General features: G+C 52.1%; 9 protein-coding genes across 9 annotated transcripts; 2 read left to right on the top strand and 7 right to left on the bottom strand.

Annotated features, from left to right (window-relative positions):
* Positions 1–1,066: 1,066 nt before the first annotated feature.
* Positions 1,067–3,865, top strand: N7498_008316 (uncharacterized protein; the record flags this gene model as incomplete). The annotated part of the gene is made up of 3 exons (XM_058455378.1): positions 1,067–1,111; positions 1,169–2,570; positions 2,625–3,865. 3 exons carry the CDS (start codon positions 1,067–1,069, stop codon positions 3,863–3,865), a joined length of 2,688 nt encoding a protein of 895 aa, XP_058305366.1.
* Positions 3,866–7,281: 3,416 nt separating this feature from the next.
* N7498_008315 (uncharacterized protein) lies at positions 7,282–8,334 on the bottom strand (the record flags this gene model as incomplete). Its single annotated transcript, XM_058455377.1, has 1 exon — positions 7,282–8,334. The coding sequence occupies one exon, from the start codon at positions 8,332–8,334 to the stop codon at positions 7,282–7,284; it is 1,053 nt and encodes a 350-aa protein (XP_058305365.1).
* A 1,662-nt stretch (positions 8,335–9,996) lies between these two features.
* On the bottom strand, positions 9,997–10,765 carry N7498_008314 (uncharacterized protein; the record flags this gene model as incomplete). Its single annotated transcript, XM_058455376.1, has 2 exons — positions 9,997–10,661; positions 10,729–10,765. 2 exons carry the CDS (start codon positions 10,763–10,765, stop codon positions 9,997–9,999), a joined length of 702 nt encoding a protein of 233 aa, XP_058305364.1.
* A 522-nt stretch (positions 10,766–11,287) lies between these two features.
* N7498_008313 (uncharacterized protein) lies at positions 11,288–12,003 on the bottom strand (the record flags this gene model as incomplete). The annotated part of the gene is made up of 2 exons (XM_058455375.1): positions 11,288–11,328; positions 11,469–12,003. The coding sequence occupies 2 exons, from the start codon at positions 12,001–12,003 to the stop codon at positions 11,288–11,290; spliced, it is 576 nt and encodes a 191-aa protein (XP_058305363.1).
* A 544-nt stretch (positions 12,004–12,547) lies between these two features.
* Positions 12,548–13,741, top strand: N7498_008312 (uncharacterized protein; the record flags this gene model as incomplete). Its single annotated transcript, XM_058455374.1, has 3 exons — positions 12,548–12,944; positions 12,998–13,271; positions 13,327–13,741. The coding sequence occupies 3 exons, from the start codon at positions 12,548–12,550 to the stop codon at positions 13,739–13,741; spliced, it is 1,086 nt and encodes a 361-aa protein (XP_058305362.1).
* A 42-nt stretch (positions 13,742–13,783) lies between these two features.
* On the bottom strand, positions 13,784–15,652 carry fetC (putative ferrooxidoreductase Fet3; the record flags this gene model as incomplete). Its single annotated transcript, XM_058455373.1, has 1 exon — positions 13,784–15,652. The coding sequence occupies one exon, from the start codon at positions 15,650–15,652 to the stop codon at positions 13,784–13,786; it is 1,869 nt and encodes a 622-aa protein (XP_058305361.1).
* Positions 15,653–16,478: 826 nt separating this feature from the next.
* Positions 16,479–17,774, bottom strand: N7498_008310 (FTR1 family protein; the record flags this gene model as incomplete). The annotated part of the gene is made up of 3 exons (XM_058455372.1): positions 16,479–17,046; positions 17,100–17,670; positions 17,744–17,774. 3 exons carry the CDS (start codon positions 17,772–17,774, stop codon positions 16,479–16,481), a joined length of 1,170 nt encoding a protein of 389 aa, XP_058305360.1.
* A 924-nt stretch (positions 17,775–18,698) lies between these two features.
* Positions 18,699–20,249, bottom strand: N7498_008309 (MFS transporter; the record flags this gene model as incomplete). The annotated part of the gene is made up of 1 exon (XM_058455371.1): positions 18,699–20,249. One exon carries the CDS (start codon positions 20,247–20,249, stop codon positions 18,699–18,701), a length of 1,551 nt encoding a protein of 516 aa, XP_058305359.1.
* A 677-nt stretch (positions 20,250–20,926) lies between these two features.
* N7498_008308 (uncharacterized protein) lies at positions 20,927–23,020 on the bottom strand (the record flags this gene model as incomplete). Its single annotated transcript, XM_058455370.1, has 6 exons — positions 20,927–21,672; positions 21,726–21,838; positions 21,892–22,502; positions 22,560–22,705; positions 22,758–22,838; positions 22,891–23,020. The coding sequence occupies 6 exons, from the start codon at positions 23,018–23,020 to the stop codon at positions 20,927–20,929; spliced, it is 1,827 nt and encodes a 608-aa protein (XP_058305358.1).
* Positions 23,021–23,084: the final 64 nt, after the last annotated feature.

Genomic DNA, 23,084 nt, shown 5'->3' with positions numbered 1-23,084 from the left:
GCAACACCAAGGGGGCGGGGGAGTTTTTTGCAGATTTTGAAAGTGCCGCCACCGGCCCATGGTTACAGACCCCGGTCAAATAGTGCAGCCCACTACAGCTGAACTAGCTGCTCTTAGCGCTTCCTATCCCGCCCGATCTATTGGATCCACGTCGTCAGCGCTCTAACTGGACGATCTCCTTTTCGCGATCGGACGTGTGATCATCTGCACGGATTCATCATCTACCTGGCACGCCATTGAAACTCACCAGCCATACTGTACAAGCGGACTCGTGCCTCAAACCAGGCGTAACGAACTATATTCTGCCTGTCTTGGGATGTAGTACCTAGCTGGGTAGATATCGGGGTTTCGACCGAGTATGTTGTGGTGAAACAGAACCCCTGGATTCCGAGCGGGTAAACAGTCTCCATGATACGTAGAACGAGTGACCATTAAACCTTCCCGTTTGTTTTGCCGATGTGCACCCCCTTGCGGCTGGGAAACTCGCCCGGTGGAGTACCCAAGACCGGAGATGTGTGGCTGGTGTGGCTGATTCGTTGGCAATCGGTCTTCTCCGAGGCCCTTGCGGTGTGCAGGCAACTCTCACAAAACATTCCGAGAGAGCATAGCGATGGAAAATATGGAGAATCGATCTCGTGGAGTCATTGACCTAGCTGAACCACAAAAGCGGCCGATCGCAAGGTGATCCGGCGGCGGCGAAAGTCTGGATCAATCCCTCACTCGCCACCCAAACACCAAGTGGAGATTCGGACAGGTGCGAGTGGTGTAACAGGGGGCAGAAATCAGCAGAAAAGCTAAAAGTACCACTTGCGAATCGAAATTAAATTGGAATATTCACGGTAGTTACGTAGCCGAGATCGCAGATCGTAAGCTCCAGTGCCCCTCGCCTTCTAAAGCTTAAGCTGCTCCGACCTTTTTCCTTTTTCTTGCTCTCCCTTTCATCGCCCGAGGAACATTTCCACCTTCTCCCCTTTCGAGAATTTCCACGTGTGAACCAACTCTAGACGACTGAGGTTGAGGCTTCTGTTTTTCGATTCTGTATTCGAGCCTCGCTCAATCCTTCACCATGGCGGAAACCGGTACTCTGCACCGGTTCTTTGCCCGGGCCAGTGTATGTTCCACGTCCAACGCGACAATCCAATTGGAACAGTACTAACATGAAATCTAGGATGACCCCAGCTCGACGGGTAGTTCACTGTCCGCGCTCCTAGCCACTCTGATCCCCGCCCTGGCCGTGGCCGCGGTCATGACCGTTCTGTTCATCATCCTGCGCAAGTCCCAGCGTCGCACCTACATGCCCCGAACCTACATTGGCTACCTGCGCGACTGGCAGAAGACTCCCGAATCGCCCACCGGCCTTTTGAACTGGATCACCTCCATGTACAAGCTCCCCGATACCTATGTCCTGCAGCACCACTCCTTGGATGCGTACCTGCTGCTCCGCTTCCTTAAGTTATGCTCGATGCTTCTATTCGTCGGCTGCTGCATCACTTGGCCCGTCCTGTTCCCCGTCAATGCGACTGGCGGTGGCAAAGGTACGCAATTCGATATCCTGAATATTGGGAACATCGACAAGGATGGCTATGCGCGCTACTTCGCTCACAACTTCATCGCTTGGATCTTCGTTTCTTTCGTCTTCTGGTTGATCACCCGCGAGCACATCTTCTACATCAACCTGCGCCAGGCTTACTTCTTCTCGCCCGCCTATGCCAACCGTATCTCGTCGCGCACCGTTCTTTTCTCCGCCGTGACTGCGGATTACCTGAACAAGGACAAGATCCGTGCCATGTTCGGCAAGGAGAAGGTCCAGAACGTTTGGATCGCCACGGATACCGCCGAGCTCGAGAAGAAGGTCGAGGAACGTGATTCCGCGGCCATGAAGCTGGAGGGTGCCGAGACTGCTCTCATTGTCCAGGCCAACAAGGCTCGCAATAAGGCGCTCAAGAAGCAGGGCACCGTCGAGGATGGTAACCAGGGAGAGGAGGGCGTTGGCCAATTTGATGACGAGTCTGGCTCCGTTGCCGCCAAATGGGTTCAGGCCAAGGACCGCCCTACCCACCGTCTGAAGTTCCTCATTGGCAAAAAGGTCGACACTATCAACTGGGCTCGCTCGGAGATCGAGCGTCTCACTCCTGAGATCGAGGAGCTGCAGGCTAAGCATCGCGCTGGCGATTGCAAGCTCGTCTCGTCCGTGTTTGTCGAATTCTACCGCCAGTCTGATGCGCAGAGCGCCTACCAATCTGTCGCTCACAATCTGCCTTTGCACATGACTCCCCGCTACATCGGTCTCGATCCTACCCAGGTCATCTGGGCCAACCTCCGCATCAAGTGGTGGGAGCGCGTCCTTCGTTACAGTGCTACCCTTGCCTTTGTTATCGCCATGATTATTTTCTGGGCTATCCCCACTGCCGTGGTTGGTGCGATCTCCAACATTAATTATCTGGAGCAGAAGGTTCCCTTCCTGCGATTTATCAACAACCTTCCCAAAGTCCTCTTGGGTCTCATTACTGGTCTTCTGCCCACTATCCTAATGTCTATTCTGATCTCGCTCGTGCCTATCATTCTTCGATGTATGAACATCCCTGCAAACTCTATTTCTACTACTTAAGCTAACTTATCTCCAGTGATGGCCAAGTGGGGTGGTGCTTCCAGCCGGGCTGAAGTTGAATTGATCGTTCAGAACTGGTTCTTCGCTTTCCAGGTGATTCAGGTGTTCCTGGTCCTCACTCTGGCCTCTGCTGCCACTAGTGTTATCAGCAGTATTCTTATGGATCCCGCGTCGGCTGCTACCCTGCTCTCTCAGAAGATCCCCAGGGCTTCCAACTTCTACATCGCGTACATTGTTCTGCAGGGCTTGTCTTTCACCTCCGGTGCTCTCTTGCAGATCACTGGTCTGATCATCGGCAAGATTCTGGGCAAGTTCCTCGACAAGACTCCCCGCAAGATGTACAGCCGCTGGTCCAATTTGGCTGGTCTCGGCTGGGGTACTGTCTACCCTGCAATGACTCTGTTGACTGTCATTGGAATCATCTACTCCTGCATTGCCCCGCTTGTCATGGGCTTCGGCACTGTTGGCCTGTATCTGTTCTACTTCGCCTACCGGTACAACCTGCTCTACGTGTCGAACGCTACCATTGACACGCAGGGCAAGGCGTACACTCGAGCTTTGCAGCACCTTACCGTAGGCTGCTACCTGCTTATGGTCTGCCTGATCGGTCTGTTCGCTATAGCCTCCGGTGCCAGGCGCATCGCCGTGGGACCTCTGATCCTCATGATCATCTTCCTGGTCTTTGTCGTCCTGTACCATATCTCGATGAATAGCGCCATGGAGCCCCTCATTAACTACCTGCCCAGGAACCTTGAGCACGAGGAGGAGTCTCTGCTGGACGAGGAGCGCCGCAAGCTCTCTGCTGAGGAGAAGCCTACCAAGGGTGTCGATGCCGGTAACAACGGCGTCGCCAGCATCGATAGCGGTGTTGGCAATGTCGACTCGGCTGAGAAGGGTCTCACTCACACCACCATGCCGCCCCCGCACACCAAGCCCAACTTCTTCGTGAAGTTCCTGCGCCCGGACATTTACCACGACTACGCCACCCTGCGCCGTCTGGTTCCTAACCCACTCGATGTCCCTCCCTACACTGAGGAAGCCGAGCGCGACGCTTACTGCCACCCGGCCATCACCTCGCAGGCCCCTCTTCTCTGGATCCCCCGTGACCCCCTCGGTATCTCTCGCCAGGAAGTTGCGCACACCTCGCGCGTCATCCCGATTACCGACGAGGACGCTTTCCTCGACGAGAACGCCAAGATCACCTGGAACGTCGACAAAGGCGAGCCCCCGATCTACGAGGAGAAGACCTATTACTAAACATGCACCTGCACCCGCGAAATATCTGTCGATGTCTTGAAAATGCCCTCCGGTCTATAATCTACAGTGATACCCAGCCTTCCAGATCGTGCTTCGATCCTGGTTGGCTCTGATCTGGGCTCTGCGTTTTGTTTGTTTATGTGAAGTGGACGATCTATACCGATCTTGTTGAGGTTTTCTTTGAGGAGTCTCAGGACCTAATTTCCTATCTCTATCTTATTCGTAGTGTGCGGCTGATGTTCACGCGTCATGTCCCTTGGTGGTCGAGAATGTTGCCATATGATGATGGACTTGACATACACGTTCCATGAAGTCAGTATCAACCTTGGAAGATGTATTATATTTTCAGTAGTTCAAATTGAGAACCATTCCATTTCCACGCCTCTTCTTGACTTTGCCTCGTAATTCAAAGTGATTTCTACAATGGCTTATCTTTACCCGACTTCTAATCTAGATTTGATGCTCCTGGGTACGTCCAAGGACCATTCAAATATATAGCCCGAGGAGGAGCTTCACCAACTTCTATTTAAACACCACACTTTCTTGGACAAAAAGCTAGCTATTTCAGTAAGTTGACATCCGAGATCACTTTAAATGTTGGGTTACTTTTTAAAAAAAAGAAACAAAAATGGATCCTGCCCTGGCTCCTTGTAAGGATTTCAAACAAAAATAAGAAAAGGTCGTGCCCGGGATCGAACCGGGATCGGCGGAATCAGAATCCGCAGTGATGACCATTACACTACACAACCGAATTGTTGTATTTCAGTTCAACTAATGATCCTAAGAAGAAAAATGCCCCTGGCAGTGAGAATTGCCCGGTACTTCTGGTCCCATCTCACCATCGACGGTCTCACTCATCCTTATCCTCCAGTAGGCGTTGCGACGAGCCATTCAAAGCCCGAGGAAGGCTACCAGAGCAGTTAGGGATTAACCTTGAATAAATGCCCAGACTGATCAACTCGCAGTACATTCCCAACCTCTCATCAATTTTCGAACCCCGCGATCGACGGGCTGGTGAACCACCCCCTCTGATCATTGCTCTGTTGTCTCCCGTGCTCCAATAGTTCAAACCTAGAATGCATTCAATACCATACGGAAAGTCGTAGATCCCTGGTATACCACCAAATCGGGACGAAGTAGCAAGGCGAAAAGCCTTTAAGTTTGGGCGTCCATGGATTGACCGGCAGTCACTCCCATCTGCAATGCCAATGGACGACACGCAAGCCACCACACTCTGGGCAACATGCTTCACCTCGTACTCGGATCACCAGATTAATATCACAGTTCACTATCGCCAAGCTCATAAACCCGAAAACTACGACCCTCTTGCCTAGGCGGGTTAGGGGTCTAGAAGATGCATGTTCCTTCGACTGATCCTTCTAGGCCAAAATTTCGAATCCAGGTTCAAAACATGGACACTGCCGCGGAGAAACGATTCGAGGCCTAGTGCAGGCAGTCACAAAAGCCACTGCTCTCATGGACCCCTGTGGCAGACGGTTATTGGCCGCCCTCTATATTAGCCGGCAGGGGTGGCTGTCTTTGACAGTCGGGCTCCATAATAATGTCGGTATGACAGTACCCTGAAAGATACGAGACGTGTATGTAAAACCTTCAGAAGCCGGGGGAAATGGATTATTACGGACTTATGTTCAATCATCCCGGACACATTCTTCCTATTAGGGATGTATGTATTATTGTCATGTCCACAATACGTACGTGACTGATGTGGCTTCAGCGCCTCATTTTTTTTTTATAGCTTAGCGTATGTATGCGCCTCTGATCCCTTTAGCTTCACTTATATTAGAATGGATCGTAGCCGTAGTTGCAAGAATGCGTTTTGTCTTACCCCACGAGAGAAATCTCTGGGCAATTTAAAACATGTCATCGACCCCTCTCTGCATCGTACTTTTGATCTCCGTAACAGAAAGGTTTCAAATGTCTCCCGCTACATGGGAAAAACGAAATATGACCCCGCTGGTTTGGACCAGTTAAAATGGCAGATGGGACCCGTCGGGATGGGTCCGCGAAGCGGACTAGGGGCTCCTTGTTTCGTTGTATTTTGGTTATTTATTTCGTAAAGGAGGTTTACATAGTTTATTAGCTTGACAAGTTTGTTGCTTAGTGGGGTTTTTATCATTCTATAGTTGTGTTGAGCATATAGTCAAGTCTCAGTGCCCTCACAGCAAGGTAGGGTGGTATTACCTCTATAGAGCGGGATCATATAAAGTCCCGCTGGATGTAGGTAATCTTCACACTGGTACATAGGTCCGTGTGCGCCTGGCGGAAATGAATTCAGCTCTTGGCTGTTACGCCTCCCTCCACCATGGACAAAAGTACTACATATTTTGACCGCGTCTAGACTACCATCAACCAGCGCGTGGGATGCCTCGTGGTACATACTCCATCGTATCTCTGTATCTCAGAGTGATCTCCAAGACAGAAACAAGATCAACGAGAATCATCCTTGCTGGGCTGCACCTCCTACCCCACACCCTAACGCCGCGCAAGTCCGCGTACCACCCGTCTCCATCGATTGCAACTCTATATCCTTCATTTCAGAATTAGATAGGGGTGTTGCCGGGACAGCACGGATGTAACTGAAGTCCGACCAGAGTTCATTTGTTATCGAAGATCACCGCAAGACGTAACAAAACCCCCTGCAGTCCTATCCTTGGCCGTTGGGAAACTCAGACACGTTGGGCACCTAACCTAGTCTTGGGCCTGCACGCATAATTGGCCCCTAGAACCCTGCCACTCCTGTCAAAAACCGTTAGAACTGCACGTACGATTCTTCTTGGGAACGGCGCCAAGGGACATGACAACCGTCAATGCAATGTTCTACGCCGCGCATCCGCTAATCTACGTTGACACTTGGAGGGATCCAATGAGAAGAAACGATGTATATTATACAATATTGGGCCGAGTGATTCTCGCTTCGATTGCCATAGCAGGATGTCGCATGCAGGTTGCATGAAGTCTCTACAACCGAGACTACTGACACACCGACACAAGAAAGAATTCCCAAGTACAATTTGCCAGGTAGATAATGGAGGGCCAATGAACGGGCCAGGTCCAGATAAATGCAAATAAACGCCGTTGCCAACGCCGTGCTCGCTAGCAATGATGCGCTGGAACAAATGCGGAATGATGGACAGGGGGATAGTGATGGTCCAGTAGGGGAAAAAAAAGACAGAATGGAAAATTGGGAAAAAAAGCGTTCAATGACAGACAGTGGTATAATGAGGTTGCGCGAGCCGCGAGTCGAGACTGGATCAAATGTGCAGGGCCAAATGGCAACAATAGAATAATGGTATTTTTGGGGAAAAATCGAAGGGGGATGAACCGGTCGTAATGCTTTTGCTGACAAGGGCCTTCAACACGCTAACTTCACTAACAAATGACACGACACAGGCCTCTTACACTCGGATCCGGGATGATCGGAATGCAGAGAGGTCGATGGACTCGACCGATATGGCCTCGTCATCGTCCACTTCAATGGTGCCGGGTGTGTCTGTCGAGGGTTGTTTGTTGGTGATTGCGGCGACCCTGGCAAGTCGAGCGGCGGTCGAGGTTTGAGGAGGCTTTACGGGTGTCTCGTTCTCCTTGTCTTCGGGAGGTGATTGCGCTTGCTCTTGCTTCTTCTTCTCCTCCTCGAGACGTTCCACTTCGTTGTCGACCATTTCCAGTAGCATTTGGAACTTCTCTTCCACGCCGTCCAGTTCGGTACCGCAGTCACCGCATCGAAGGACCTGGTACGCGGCTGTCTCGCAGAGCCCGTGAGCCAGCTCCAACTGCTTGTCCGCATAGTCAAAGAGCGACTCTTTTTGCAAGCTAGCACTAGACCCAGAGACCCCCACGACGCCACCTCCAGTTCGCATGCTGCGAACATAGGCCAGCCCGGAGATGGACGACGGCGCGCCTCCGGGTTGGTTGTTTGTACCAATGTTGACAGTTTTGTTCAGCAGGCCTGCGCGGTAACCTGCCCCTACCCGCGGCATCGACAACATCCTGCCGCGTCGAATGTTGTTCCTGGCAATACCGATGTCGCGTACTACTTCTTCCAGTACTTTCTGAGTGTGGCCGTCGTACTCGATGATCACTTTGTGTCGGGTGCTGACAAAGGCGTGGCGCTCGCTGGAGTCGATGGACGAGGTTTCGTCCGCGCCGCGCTTGCGACCGGCATGTTGGGGGGCTGTTGTAGCATCTTCGACCGTGGTGGACATTTCAACGGCTACCTGGGTAGGACACTCGCGCTGGGGAATCGGGGCGAAGTCGTCGGTGTGAATGGAGCGTACGGAGCTATTCTTTCGACGACGGGGTTTGTATGTGGTATGTCGGCGGTATGCTTCGGAGTATTCCATGTGTTTGGCGGAAGTATGAGCGGCAAGCTCGGAGACACGAGTGATCCATGAGGGAAGGTTCGACTGTAGGTGGGAAAAGGCTCCCAGTGCATCCATAGTCATAGCCATGCCAAATAAGCTCCGATCAACGGCGCGAGAAATTCCGGGAGCCTCCTCAAGGCGTATACAGCGACTAAAAACGACAGGTGATGGTAGTTGTAGACCGGGGGTATTCCCGATATTTCGTTGCGTTCGTGAATCGTGAGGGCGAAGCTGGGTATAAGGGGGCGGGAGCGGGCAGCAGATATTAGTATTTCTCCCTAGTATCCTGAGCAGGAAAGATGGAGAAATGGTGAAGGGTAGCAGTTTGGGGAGGGGTGAAAGGGAAGCCAGGAAAAAGACGGGGAAGGATCAAAAAGAGAGGTGAGCAGAGTTCTGTTATCATACGGTAAGTATCTTTGGGCCGTCATTCTGTCTGGGCCGGCTGTTTCATTACCGTAATTGGTACCCGTGCTGATACAGTCCCCGGCGGCTTTCCTCCAAAACAAGGATATCATGGCCGCCTGCATCGCTGCGGCCCTCCTCCCTACTCTTGTACTACTGTTTGTACTACTGTTGCTAAAGTACATAGACTGATTGATTGGACTATACACCGAGCTTACGCTTCCCCAAGGAGCGGTGTGGATTCCTCATGATGTGCATCTCTTGACAGTTCCAGTTGCAGGCAATAAGAACGCATGACAATTTCCACGTTTCCGACGAGGATCTACTTCTGAAATCCACATCGAGATACTCAATCAAAATCGAGAGTATGGGGCATGTCCTGAACATCCATTCCTCACCCTTCGGAGCCCTCAACGTGACAAATACTTCTTGACCACTCCCAGCACGGCGCGGGGATTATGTCATCGCATCGTCGAACATCCATAATCGCGAGAACCTCCTACGAAGCACTGCGACAGGCTCAAGAAGGCACCGGAATGGGAGCCAAGATGGAGCGGCAACCACGATGGACCCGGTGCCTTTCCCAAGAGGGACATGACACGTAACGGTCGGCGTCGGGGACTCGGGGATCACGGGGATCACGGGGTCGGTGGAAATACACGGGGGATACTAGCGCCGGGGATCTCGACATGGATGGGGCCAGAGGGCGATCCTTTTGAGGCGGCAGACCGGGAAAGGCCGTGGATTGGAGACCGGGTGGCCCCGTCGCTGCGATCAGAGCTGATGATTGGATCATCGGGGGGGAATCTGAGGTTGACTGTACTTTGGCTTCGTTCTCTCTGTGGAGCCCGGGGGCCTTACATTCTTGTCTGTACGCTGCCCTTGTTCATACCTCAAACCTGCCAGGGTTATACAGTGGTAGCTCTATGCATGAGAAACCCACTCGCGTTGGGTAACTATTCACGGCCTAGCCGTCAAGCCACCGGGAAATCCCCGAGCGAACAGGGTCGAGGATGTGATCGTGCTTGTGTTTCAGACCGACTCCTGTGTGCATTCGGAGGGAGTGAAGCTCGGACGGAAGCACAGGGAACTTCGCTGAATGTTCGAGTAATTATTGTCTCGTCCCTCGCGCACGTGTACACGTGCACGTGATGGCTCGAGCCCTCTCGGACTGGATTCAGGTACGCGTACCTAGACGAAAGAGATTTGAACTCTCTGTGAACATGAACATTTGAACTACCTCCGTGGTGTAGGTACATGAATCCCCCAGATGAAATAAACTCCCCAGCACCGTTATGATGACCCTGAATGAGAGCGCCGAGGATGCACGTTGTTGACCATATGAATTCACCGGCCGGAGGTCCAGGCATCGACCCAGCCGTGGACAGTTTCGCGAACAGCCTGGGCAGCCTCCTTGGTGGCTTCGTGTGCAGCCATACTAGCCTCAAACTTGGCCTCGAAATCATCCAGCCGCTGCTGAAGCTCATGTGCGTAGACGGAATGGACAGACAGGGCAATGGAGCCCCTCAGCATGTCGGTGGGCGGCTCGGGGACAGTGGCATTCGAGGCGGCTGTCTCGCCATTGGTGGCCCTGGTGGTCTTGGTAGTGGCGGTCTTTGCCGGCGCGGTCGACTCAGCATTCTTCCTTGCGGACTTGACTGAAACCGAGCGCTTGTGGCGCCCGTTGAACTTCTCCATCTCGTTGGTATCGGTGGTAGAAGATGTGGAAGCAGGTGAAGAAGGACTTTTGGCGTGGCTGGTGTCAGTGACCTTGATGAGTGTAAGTTTGGGAAATTTCAGAGAGAATAAAGACGGAAAGTGAGGTTGGGTTTCTCTTACGGAGGCTTCACCTTGCTCTCGCTTTCGCAGCCTGGTATTCATGGTGAGGTCGGTCTCGCCGACGACGCCGTGGTCGCCGCCCCTATGCGTGCAGCGCTTCTTCTTGGAACTGCACAGTTGGCAGGCTCGCAGCTTGCCACTGGCAAATCGATCGACTGTCTCTGCTGCACTGGCTGTAATATGATATCAGAAAGATATTCGATCGCACGCGGGGATCAGAGCCTGGTCAGGAATCCCCACCTGGTTTATCGTCTTCAATGGCCTCTGAGAAGGCCATTGCGAAGGCTTTTAATACAGCCTATCGATGCTATCGATCGAGATGTCCTGTCCGTTGGCGACAGTCCGAAAAGACGGGTGTTGACGGAGGACAAACGGGCGCGCAGCTGAAATATAATAGATATTATATGCCCAAGACGCGAACTCTCTTGCTCAAAGCGCGAATGCAGTCATTTTAAAATGCAAAATTGGGAACATATAGACGGACTTGCCACCAACACCTGGGCGCGTGCCTTGAAAACACTGCCTTTACGCATCAGATACAAACTTCACTTAGTATTCATATATATTGTCGGCTTCACGAAGGAATCACGGCCACAACTCGGTTTCTACCCAATGACTCCCAGGTTGGCCGTCGTCGACCAATGTCCACTTCCATCTCCTGATGTCTTCTTGATTTGAAATATCCAGCCTCTCAACTTCCTCGGGCTGGATGACCACCACCCTGAAATTCTTGCGAGCAACAGGATCATGAAGATCTGTGACTTTCTGTCCCAACCCTAAAGCTGGATCATCTGGTGCTTTAGACCGTGGCTGCCCGGGGGGGTGGGCTCTTGAAAGAACCTGTGGTCATAGTTAGAACAACCTTAAATGGGAGACCTGTCGGGTATGCATGGATGTTTGCCATGGAGCATTCAAAGGGGGAAAACAAGAACGGGCAATATTGCCAACAGAGCACTAAACAGTGTAAGAAAGCAACATACCTCGCATGATAGGAGAATGGTTTGCAAAATACTTCGTCACAGCCTTCTCCCATGTCCACTTTGCCGTATCCCCGTTAGCATCACTCTTCACCCGAAGCCCCTTAGCAGCTTCCTGCCGGGACAACTGCTCAGCCTCATCCTTCTCGGGACTCCCAATTGCGTAGGCCCTCCCCTTAACCCGCCACTGAGCCATAATATCCGTCAACCAGAACATAGCTTCGATAGCATGCCCCGACTCTTCCAGGTGTCCCAATTTCTCCATCCGGATATCGGTCGTAAACGACAGCATATCACTCTCGTACACAGACGGGTTCCCACCATCTTCAACCTGTTCATCCATAGCTTGTTGGCCCTTTGGATGGAGTTCGAGCTCTGGGAAGAAGCCGCGGCAGCCGCAGGTGCGCACGCGGGGAACAGTACGGCCGTGAGCATCTTGGCCCACGGTCGCAATAGTGAATTCGTAGCCTGGTGTTTGTTCAAGATGGGTGTTGAGGATGCTGCGCCATGGGGCGCGGTGATTGCTTGGTGGTGTCATTTTGGATGTTGTTGAGATGGGTGATGATGATGTTGGGTGGACTGTAGAATAGCCCCTGGTCGCGACCAAATGTTGACTAGTTGCGTGCAACCGTTTCAAGCTACTTCTGGGTGTAGAAGCAAGCGGCATATGTAGATCACATAGGAAGCATGTGAAGCTATCTGGCGTCGATACTGGTGAATTGGCGGGAAATGCGGTCGGATTCTCTGGTGTAGATATGGTATAGGGGCCCTTTTAAGATAGGCTATAGCTGGACGGCCCTTAGAGATATCGATTGATCTACTCAAAAGGGAAGAACTTGCGTCGAAGAACAGAGTAAGAAGGGAAGTCCCGCAAAGGCAGCTATCGGTGACATCAACCCCGTTAATCCCGGTGGCACGTGCGCAATCTTATCGGCGCCTGGCTGGCAACGCGTTCAAAGCAAGGGACGGTTTCAAAGCTATCCTCGAGGGAATATACCACCACATCGAGAGTCCCATACGAGTGACGCCACAGTCGTGGAGACTGTGAACGGTCCTACCCCCTACATGCCTCCAAACTGAACATGCGTCACTTCTCAAGGGCATGCGCCAGACACTTGGCCCTCGGTCTCCGCATAGGGATTCCGAGACCGAGACCATATGAATTGCCCAGAAACTCAACATTCAAGCAAATCACCACTTCATTGAGTCGATATTCTTCCGAAGCCCCTCTCCACCACCAGCTGTATGAGATTCCACCGAGTCGATTAGAATCAAAGATCCACCCTTTAGGGTGGGAGGCCATCCAAGCCCAGACCGAGCCATGGTTTGACCAGCACTGGGAGTTTGCGAGCGAAAAGGAGAAGGAGGGGTTCTTCGCACTTGGAATGTCTCGTGCTTTCAGCCAATTCTTCCCGCTTACTCTTGATGATCGAGTTGAGATGACTTGCAAGCTGCATTACTTGATCCTTTTGATCGATGGTGAGTTCAAAAATATGCGTCTATGGTGCTAGGTCTATGCTGACAATATCTAGACCAACTGGAGAAGATGGATTTGCTGGAGATGCTATCCTACAGAAACCGATTAATTCAAATTGTACGAGGACAATCCAAGCCAGACAGAAAAAAGTGCTTTGAATGGATGCTATTCGACACATTCCAGCTCATGCAAAGCACTGATGATGTGCTGGCGCGTGGTCTAGTTGAAGGGTTCTGCGCTCTCCTTCAAGCCCAGACGACTGAGGAACGCATGTCGGTGAAGCACCTGGGACCATACCTTGAGCATAGAGAGGTCGATGTCGGCAGACCGTTAGTAATCCTCCATTTAATGAAGTTATGCTTCGAACTAACTAAGCCCGTCCAGGTTCTACTCGGCGCTCATCAGATTCGGCGCAGATCTGCATCTCAGCTCACCAGAGCTTTCCCAGACCGCCGCACTTGAAAGCTGTGCATTCCGCTTTATGGGCGTATTGAACGACATCTACAGCTGGGACCGCGAATCCAAAGTGTACCAAGGCAACCCGACCGACGGAGCCCGCCCTTTCTCCGCAATCTACATCCTATCCCAAGAGACAGGCCTATCCTACACAGCCTGCAAGCGCCTGATGTACGCCTACTGCCGAGAACTGGAGATCGTGCTCAAACAATCCATCGAAGATCTCAAACAGGAGAACGGCGGCACCTTGCGCCCGGAAATGGACAAGTACACCAAAGGCTTGGAGTACCTCATGAGCGGAATCGAACAGTGGAGCCAATGGACGCCCCGATATCGGCAATAACATAAACAAAACACTAACATTGACATTTATATGCACATGAATCTACAGACTCAGCCGTTGGCTATCCGTCGGAGCCGACCCCTCCTGATTTTCCCCTTCTGCCTCTGGTTTCTTAGACTGGATGCCCGTAGCTCCGTAGAAGGAAATAAACGCCATTCCCAAGAAGGCAGACACGCACGAGAACACCATCGCCACAATACCCTTGGCAGTGAAGCCAGCGGGTAGCCAGGCGACCTGCTTGTTCTGTCCGCTAAGGTCGAGGAAGTCCTCCGTGTTGGCTGCCGCATTACCCTCGTAGGCCACACCAGCAGCCCTGCAAGTATCGTATGCGCCTTCTGGAATAGTCATCCGCTCTTGCATTTGCGTAGGAGCTTCGATCATCAACATTCCCAGTCCCTGTGCCAAGTGCCAGTCGATGTGGCAGTGGAAGAACCAGACACCCGGGTTATCGGCCACGAAGCGGATGACGAAGTTACCGTGCGGCGGGGCGACGAATGTGTCACGACGGGCTGGGTATGGAGGGAATGCAGCATGGTCAGATGGATCGTAGGTGAGCGGGGGGGTACTCGCGCTTGCGTAATCGTAGAAGTGTGCCCCGTATGACGGCTCGCGATGGAGGAGCTGGAAGTTGTGTCCGTGAAGATGGAACGGGTGCGAGCCCGTGTCGCCGTTGTTCAGGACGACGTCGACGATTTGGTTGTGTCCTAGGACCACGGAATGCGTGAACTCTCCGTAGATCTCGGCGTTGGTGGAGAGATTCCCGGACGACATCACGGTGTAGAGAGTGGGGACCTTTGGTTTGGTGTAAGAGATGTTGTTGAAGAACGCGTAGCTGGCGCCGTTGTCGAGGTCTGCCATCATCACTGTCAGCTCGACGGTCAGGTCGGCGTCGGGGAGGAGTTCCATTCTGTCGTGGGGGACGAGGGTGATGTCGTCGAATGGGACGAGGTCGGATGATGTGTCCACGGTCATCACGGCTTGTGGGTGTGCGGCATCCGCGTTATATTCCAGCCAATTGGTATAGTTTAGCTGAAGGTCGGAGGGAATAACATCCAGAAGCACGGAGTCTGCGACTGTCACGATGGGGTAATTCTTTTCCGTGGAATTCTTCATCGTGACGAGAATTGAGTACCGCTGAGCAACGCCAAGGTATAGCGTGTCGGCTTCGGCGGCGTCAACGTAGACCCCGTCAATCTCGACGATCTTGAACGTGTGATCCTCGATATAGAAGTACTGGGCGACGAAGGCGCTCACATTGATCAACCTTAGCAAGTAGGTCTTCCCTGGCTTCACAGGTATACTGGTATTCATCGTATCGTTGACCAGGAATGCTTGCGGAATAGGCTCAGCGCCCGTCGGGTTCGCGAGAGTAATAAAGTGCGGAGCAATGTCCTCGACCAAGGTATGGTACCAATCACTCATCGTGAGCACAAACTCTTCATCGTACATATCGTGGAAGTACGATTCAGTGTCATGAACGATCAACGCTTGCCGGTAGCCATCCGGGTAGCAATAGTCGGTATGGCAGTGGTACCAGTAGGTTCCATTTTGGTTGACGGTGAAATTATAGGTGAAGGAGTTACCCGGCGGGATGGGACACTGGGTGACCATAGAAGGGCCATCCATGTTGTTGGTGCCATTCTGAAACATCCCGTGGAAGTGAATGGAGGTACTCTTGTCCCCAAGACCGTTATACATGTTCACGACGAGCTGGTCACCCTTGTCCACCTCAATGGTAGGCAGGGGCCACTGCCCGTTGATGCCGACGACCTTTCGGTCGAACAGACCATCCGGGTTGGCAATAACCCAGGTGACGTTGAAATCATAGGTGACAGTTTTGGCCTGGCAGCTGCGGAAGAAGAAAAGCAGCGCCGCGAGGCGCAAAAGCAGGCCTCCCAAGGGGTTCGCCATGTCCAAGGATTTCAGTGCTTGTCTGGAAGAGAGGGCATGGAAGAAAGAAGAACCTAACTGTCGTAGGAGCAAGAATAATGACCTAGAGGAACCACCCCAGGGACTAACACCAACCCCGTTTTCGCAAGGTCGGCCCATCGGCTGAACTTTCTGCGCACCACGCGATAAGATTATCGATCTTACCGTCCGGTGGTACACGGTGGGGCTTGTTTAGAAAAGTAAAAAAGTAAAAAAGTAAAAAATTTCAAAGCTCACGGGCGTAGCTCAGGCCTCTGGGATAGGTGGCAGTATACCAAAGTGGGCCGTGGTGGTCCTGTCTTCGCTTGTTTCTCAGGAGTCCACATGCCCTTACGGGGTGGGGTCTAAGCTGGCGAAAACTCCGGGCGCAGGTCTATATAGAATGCCAAGACCCTTGAATATTGGCTCCAGAGCAGCGACGCGGGCTGTAAAACAACTGAGATCAGCGCTCGGTGTGGGTTCGATTGATTAGCGAGACGAGGGTGGCAAGGTCCCGTCCAGTGATAATCTGATGCTTGGTGGTCCGTCCATTGGAGGAATGTTGCATCCCTGGAACACGAAGGGGGCCCAGGCAACAAATAGACTGCCAAGCCCGGGCCTTCGGGGCCCGGGCCTCTAAACTTTGCTAAGCCTACGGCTACTCGCGCGTCCCACTACAGGGTACATTCCTTTTCTGGTTTACCAAAATTACAGGAAAGTGAAAATTACGTTCATTTTGCTTCTGCGAACTGTGGGAATTTTTTCTGCTTCTAGCTTCCCACTATTGCCAGTCGCATGGCTCTTCCGATTATCGGGCCCGCTTAACCGTCTAAGCCGAAGAGCTTGACTTAGCTACGGTAGACACACCGGCACCGGAGTCCTTCTCCTTGCCGAGTACGCTGGTCTCAATAGCACCGCTTGCGTGGAAAGACGCATAGTCAGGCTCAGGCTCATACTTCTGGCGGAACACAAATGCCTTGGCCCGTCCCTTGGCATTGGCCGCCTTTCGCAAGGCTGGGTCGATGTATGGCAGAGGTCCTCGGCGCTCACGAACAAGCATCAGGGCATAGCCAATCATGACAGCGAGCCAGTAGAGGTTGTACGAGATCACCGAACCGTAGGTAGCAGAGTTGGTCCAACCAAGCAGGGCGTTGAAGATTCCCCAGCCACCGCCGCCGCCCAGTTCGGGGTTGCAGCAGTTGACGTGCCAGACGCTGACGTCGATGTTGTAAGATCCAGGACCGGAGCCTGTCTCGGAGGCATCACCTCCAATGACCTTGCTCCAGGCGTGGTTCTCGAAGTACCAAACTCCACGCGACATCAGACCAGCGGCGACCAGGTAGAGGAAGCAGGTCGAAATGATCAAGAAGATCTGCATCGATGTCTCTCGTCCACCCCTGCGAAGAATCAGTTCTGGCTCAGTGCTCCGTAGAAGTATTGGATAGCTTACTTGTAGATGATGTAGCCCACGAGAATTCCTGCCGCCAAACCACACACCACAGCAAGAGGGAAAGAGGTGGCCGGGAGTCCCAGACCAACACCGCCGACGTAGACGACCGCCTCCAAACCCTCACGCAGCACCGTGATGAAGGGGAGGAAGAACATCACGTACTTCTCCATATATCTCTTGAAACGACCCCTGCGCGTCTCATTGGGATTGGCCTCGTGCTCCAGCGCCTTAGCAAGCTTGACACGCCACTTGTCCTGGAGTTTGGAAACGCGCAGCAGCGCCGCGCCCATGATTGTAATAATCAGGGAAGCGATGATACCGAGAACACCCTCCCAAATGTCCTCCGTGCCGGAGAAAGTGTCGGTGCCAAGGCCGTAAAAAGCACCGATCATGCCTGCACCAACGGCCAAGCAGATGAAAAGACCTAAGCCGCACCCTAGCCATACTTGTTTCACAAGCCTTTTATACGTTTTTTGATCCTGTCCTGAGCCCAACGACTGCTTCAAGAAGGCCAGCAGAACCGAGACAACCACGGTGGTTTCCAGACATTCTCGGAAGCAAATGAAAAACACTGGGCGGTCGCATCGAGTCAGCCGGTATCCGACACGGATATATACCAATGCGATTACAGCGCATTCACTTACCAGTGACGGCAAACACTTGATTTTGACCCATCTTGAAAACGCTTCCCAGAGAGCCTGCACTGCAGAAGAGAGGGATGGACGTGACCCTTGGGAAGGAGGAATACCGGTGATTGATAAGAGCCCGTGCGAACCCTGAAATTAGGTGGTCCGCCCGAGTGAAAATTACTAGTGCCGCAGCGGTATCTGATCAACGTCCGACGATCCAGTCTCGTGTTCAACTTTTCGTGTTTTGCCATGGTCCGCCGAACCCTAACCCACTTGCAGCCGATTTCTGCCGCACATGCATGGTATCCCGCCTCGTGCCATGTGGAGTTCGTGGGAAAAAGAATCAGCAATCAAGGATTCAGTATTTGAGCTGCACTAGCTGCCGACATCGGCAAATCAGCACCTACATTTACACACAAGGCGGCTGAGAGGGCCTGGAGAGAAAAAAGGGCCATCGGGGTCGACTGCAAACCCTGTTGGGCTCCACGCAGGTGCTCCGGAGATGGATCCAAATGGGATTACCCGAATGCCAGTTATGACCAGGTGAGCCACACGTGGAAATGGTAAAGATCCACCCTAATATGAACTTTCCGCGCCGTGCGCCAAGCCCGTTTTCGTCTCACCGGTAACGGCGCTTCCGAGGAAATTACGGTGCCAGAGATTATCTGATTGATTTGATTGATTTGATGGATACGATTGATAACCGCGTCGGTTCAACCACCCTGCGCTGCAAACTTTAAAGGGCTTGCGCTAAAGCTTATGCGAAAGCTTGCTTGCTTGTCACACGGGCCCGGTTTGACATGAGATTCTGCAGCTTGAAAGCCTTTAGTCATGATGTAAAGACCTCCTACGGCTTGCGGTGAATGCCCCCGTATTCGGTTGTCTCGGAATTCTAACTTTGTGGCGCTCTAACCGGCTGTCTTGGCAAACAGTGGAGATGGAAAATATGGTACGATTGAGCGAGTCGCAATTACTCGCCCGAAAATCCCTCAGCTGAGGGCGCCTCATCAGGCCACTTTTCTTTCTCGACCGACTTCGGCCTCCTCTCTTCCCAGTAACATTTCAGCGTGAATATAACACTGAGAACCATACCCAAGCCACCGAGGCCGGTGGAGAAGTATAGTGCTCCCCGATAGCCCTTCAATGTATCCTCCGGAGTCATTCCTCCGTTATTAACATGCGTCTCTACCGTGCCTGCAAATCCCAGACTCAGCGAAATACTATAGTTGACGATTGTAGTCACTAGAGATGCCGCGATGCCTTGATGCTTCCTTTCCACAGAGTTCGAGAGCATCAAGGTAGCGGCAGGGAACGACATATCCATCCCCCATGGAATCACCAACAGGCAGACAAACGTCAAGGCCCAGTATGTTTGATCCACTGGCGTGATGGCAATGAAAATATTGCCGAGCGTAAAGGCGGTCATCGACATGATCATGATCCACCCCGGCTGCAGTCGAGCGATAAGGATCCCAGTGATAAAACAGGCAGCAATACCCATCGGTGCAGCTGGTACAAATTCCGCGGCTGCTAGGAGTGGAGTTGTGCGGCGATACTCCATCTGGAAGCGCCAGAAGTACCAAATCCATGTGCCGAATGCGCCCCATCCACAAGCAACGCAGCCCAGCACGAATGAGACATCGCGACTGAAGGCGTGAAATGGGATTAAGGGATGTTCTGTATAGCGGAATTCGACGAGGAAGAAGCCGGCAATCAAGAGGAGGCCGATAATCAGAAGCACGTAAACATATGGTGTGCTCCAGCCTGCGACGGGGGCCTGGTTCCACGCAATATTCACAAGTATCAATCCTCCAACTCCGCAGAAAGCACCAGGGGCATCGAGTGCCTTCAGGATACCAATAAATGTGCTCACATCATGTGGAATATCATGATGAATAGAAGGCACCACAACGAAGCCTATAATGGCACAAACAACGGAAACAATAGCCTGAGTCCAGAACGCCCAGGGCCACCAAGAAAGTTGCGCGAATATCGCCCCGAAGACGACTCCCAAGACGGCACTGTTAGGAGCAACAGCCCCGAAAAGAGCGAAGATCATAGCCTTCTTCCTTCCAGGTGGATAAGTAGCACCCAGAATAGCCAGTGCATTGGGCAGCATCATAGCGCCCCCAATACCCTGCAGAACGCGCGCAACGATGAACAAGATGTGGTTGTAATATACACTGAATCCGGCCACTAGAGACCATACAGCAAGCCAGATGAACCCGGAGAGGAAAACTCGCCGGTAGCCAAATAGGTCTCCACATCGGCCGAAGACCAGGATGAATGTACCAACGGTCAATGAATACCCAGCGAGAAACCAGCTTAGGATGCCGGGATCATCGATACCAAAGCTCCTTCCGAGAATGTCTAGCGGGGAGAGACAGACCCCGACGTTTGTTTGGGTCATGAACTGGGCCATGCAGACGATTATGACGAATAGCGCTTCACGGAGAGGTGAGAATCCCTCCGCGACTGAGGGTGCCGATGACACAGGCCTCATGCTGGGACTGCTCTCCATGGTGGAGAGTGCAATCTCTATTACCCAAATTGTATAATTTGGAGAGACGACGCTCCTTTGCAGAGTTTGATCTTTACAGAGAGACTGAACTGTACGACTTTAAGTCCATCACCAGGTACGTCATTTCATGTGGGAGCCGACCCAACAAGAAAATGATGCCGCTGGGTAGATGAAACGTCCTCAATAGGCATGATGTTCCTTACTAAGGTGCTTGAGAGCCCATAAAAAAGAATTTTCCGCGGCTTGTGGACCAGGGTGGTAAGCCGATCCACGTGTTTCGACCGTCGGCGAAGAACTCGATTCAGTATTGATCGGCACATCGGTTGCAGTTTATCACTTAAGATTGCGATTAAGGCAACGTTCTGAAGAAGACAGCGGTCTTGTTATGCTAAGCCCAGTACCTTGTAAAAGCTTGCGATGCTCGACAACGATTGGTGGCGGCTTAAAGTCCGTTTCCGACTGTTCGCAAAACCCGACTAATGTGGCGATGGTCCGTATCATACTTTCAGTCAAGCACAAGCCAAGCGAAGCTGCAGCGTCCCTGATACTGATACATGCATAACCTACATATTGACTTCATAGGTGAAACCAAGTTTTTCAGGAAGGATAGATGAACTCGTGGACTCCATATTTTATTTGATGATCTTAAATAAAAGTGAACCTAGGATATATTCTGTTTACTGACCGAGAATGCTCTGAATGACCTCAACTAGCTTCGACGCGCATTGAGCTTCATCCCCCAGCACCTCGTTACATCTCCAAGCAACGAAGTTGTCGGGTCGAACGAGAACACATCCCGTCTCATCAACACCGCGAACACGCGCCCAGTCAAAGTAAACATCCTCATAATCTGAGCGGAAACCGATGGAGTAGGCCTTGACTTGAATAACCAGGTCCTCTGCAACCCTTGAAGCAGCTGCCTTCCAAGCATCACCTCCAATGCCAGTAAATAGCGCGAAAGCACCCTTTCCAGCCAAGTCAATGGTAGAAATGCGCTGCACTGGAGTTGCATTGTTAAGCCAGACGTGAGGCAAGCGGCATCCAGGATATGTGCTTCGAATGAGGCTCAGATCACGGTCTTTAGCAACTACCTCAGGAGACAAGAATGAGGAATTTTCATCCGCAGAATATACAACAGAGCTTTGGTAGAATTGGCCCATTTCAGTGCCCAGCGCATGATACTCGTGTTCCGTTACCTCAATGGCAGCCTGGAGAGCAGCGCGACGAGCTCGACCCTTCAGTGTAGGCAGTGTCAATTCGTGAAGTGCCTGTGTTCTCTCTTCAGGCGTGGACAGGGTAACTCCAAGTGCTTCCCAGACAGGGCCGTGGTGTCGGAATGACTCGTTGGCGCGACTGACCACTCCACGACCAACAGGTTGACGCTCGGCGGTGTACGAGTCGAGCAGGGAGGGAGATGCTTGGCCTGCAGATGTTTTGTTAGACGACCATAAGCTCCAAAGCCTAAATTTAGCTTACCCTTCAGAACATATGCAACCTTCCAAGCCAGGTTGTATGCATCTTGTATACAAGTATTGGAACCGAGTCCATTCGAAGGCGGATGCCGATGCACGGCATCACCAAGACAGAACCTACCAACCTATTAGCAACTGAGATATCACAATCAGGAAGAGAGTCAGCGTACACTCTGCCCTTAGAAAAGCTCTCCGCAACAACATCATTGATACGCCACTTAGACACACCCAGAATCTCCGTATCAATGGAATCATCTCCAATAAACTCTTTCATACGACCAAGCCACTCCTCATTAGTCGGGTTAATTTCAAGCTCCTTTCCACGCTCAGGTAGAACAATGAAAAGCCACTCATCCCACGCCTTGACCATTCTCGCAATGCACGCCCACCCGAAAAGCGGGTGTTCTCTATCCGGCTGTAAAAGCCAGTGGAGATTGCCTGTGCGATACTGCATATAGCTTGAAAGGTCTGCTTTTAGATGGACATTGAATGCAAGGCCCTGGTCCGGCCGCACGTCCAGTGGAAGGCCGAGCTGGCGGAAAACTTCGCCACGAGCTCCATCTGCGCCGAATAAATACTTCGAGCGAATTTTATATTCCGCTCCGGTGATGTTATCACGGAGTATTGATGTGGCTCCCTCGGTATCTTGGACGAAGTTGATGAATGTGGTGTCGAAGCGACAGCTGAAGCCGTTCAGTGTGGCGTATCGGACGAGGATGGGCTCGAGGAGGGTCTGGGGGAGATCGACAGGGTCGCACGGACTGGCTGTTTCATAGTCACCCTGTCACTCGTTAGTTTATTTTCAAGACGTGCAATTAATGCCTTCGTTTGAATATACCTTGCGTTTCGGATCGTGTCCCCAGGAGTGGATTCGTGCGTATTCATCCCCTGCCATGCTGTATGCCCAGCGAGTGTGCATCATGTTCATTCCATTAGTTGCAAGGCGGTTGCATTCGACATCTAGACCAATGTCTCGAAGGCACTCTGCTTCGTGTTAGTTATTATTCAACAGAGGGTTTCTGGCGAGCCAACGCACCCATGGCAGCCATGTTGGTAATGTGCGCTCTTGGAGTATCGGCACTCGTGGGACAGGAGCTGACCATGATTCCTCGGATACCTAGCTCGAATTAGAAAATTCGTTTGAGCCAGTCTGATGGTTATGAGCCTACCATAGTACGCCAGAAAACATGCTAGAGAGGCACCAGCAGGGCCAGTACCGACAATGAGAACATCCGCGGAAATGATGGGCTTTGGCCTGGCATGGTTGCCATTCCCGTTGCTCAAGTTCACGATTGTCATCTTGAATGGAAATCAGATAGGGTGTGAGATCTAAGTGGAAAAGAGCTCTGACGAGGTGATGGCT

This window comes from Penicillium cinerascens (genome assembly GCF_028974065.1).
Source record: "Penicillium cinerascens strain IBT 15544 chromosome Unknown scaffold_4_segment0_segment0, whole genome shotgun sequence".
NCBI lineage: Eukaryota > Fungi > Ascomycota > Eurotiomycetes > Eurotiales > Aspergillaceae > Penicillium > Penicillium cinerascens.
Note: the sequence above shows the minus strand (reverse complement) of the source record. Positions and strands in the feature narration are given on the sequence as shown.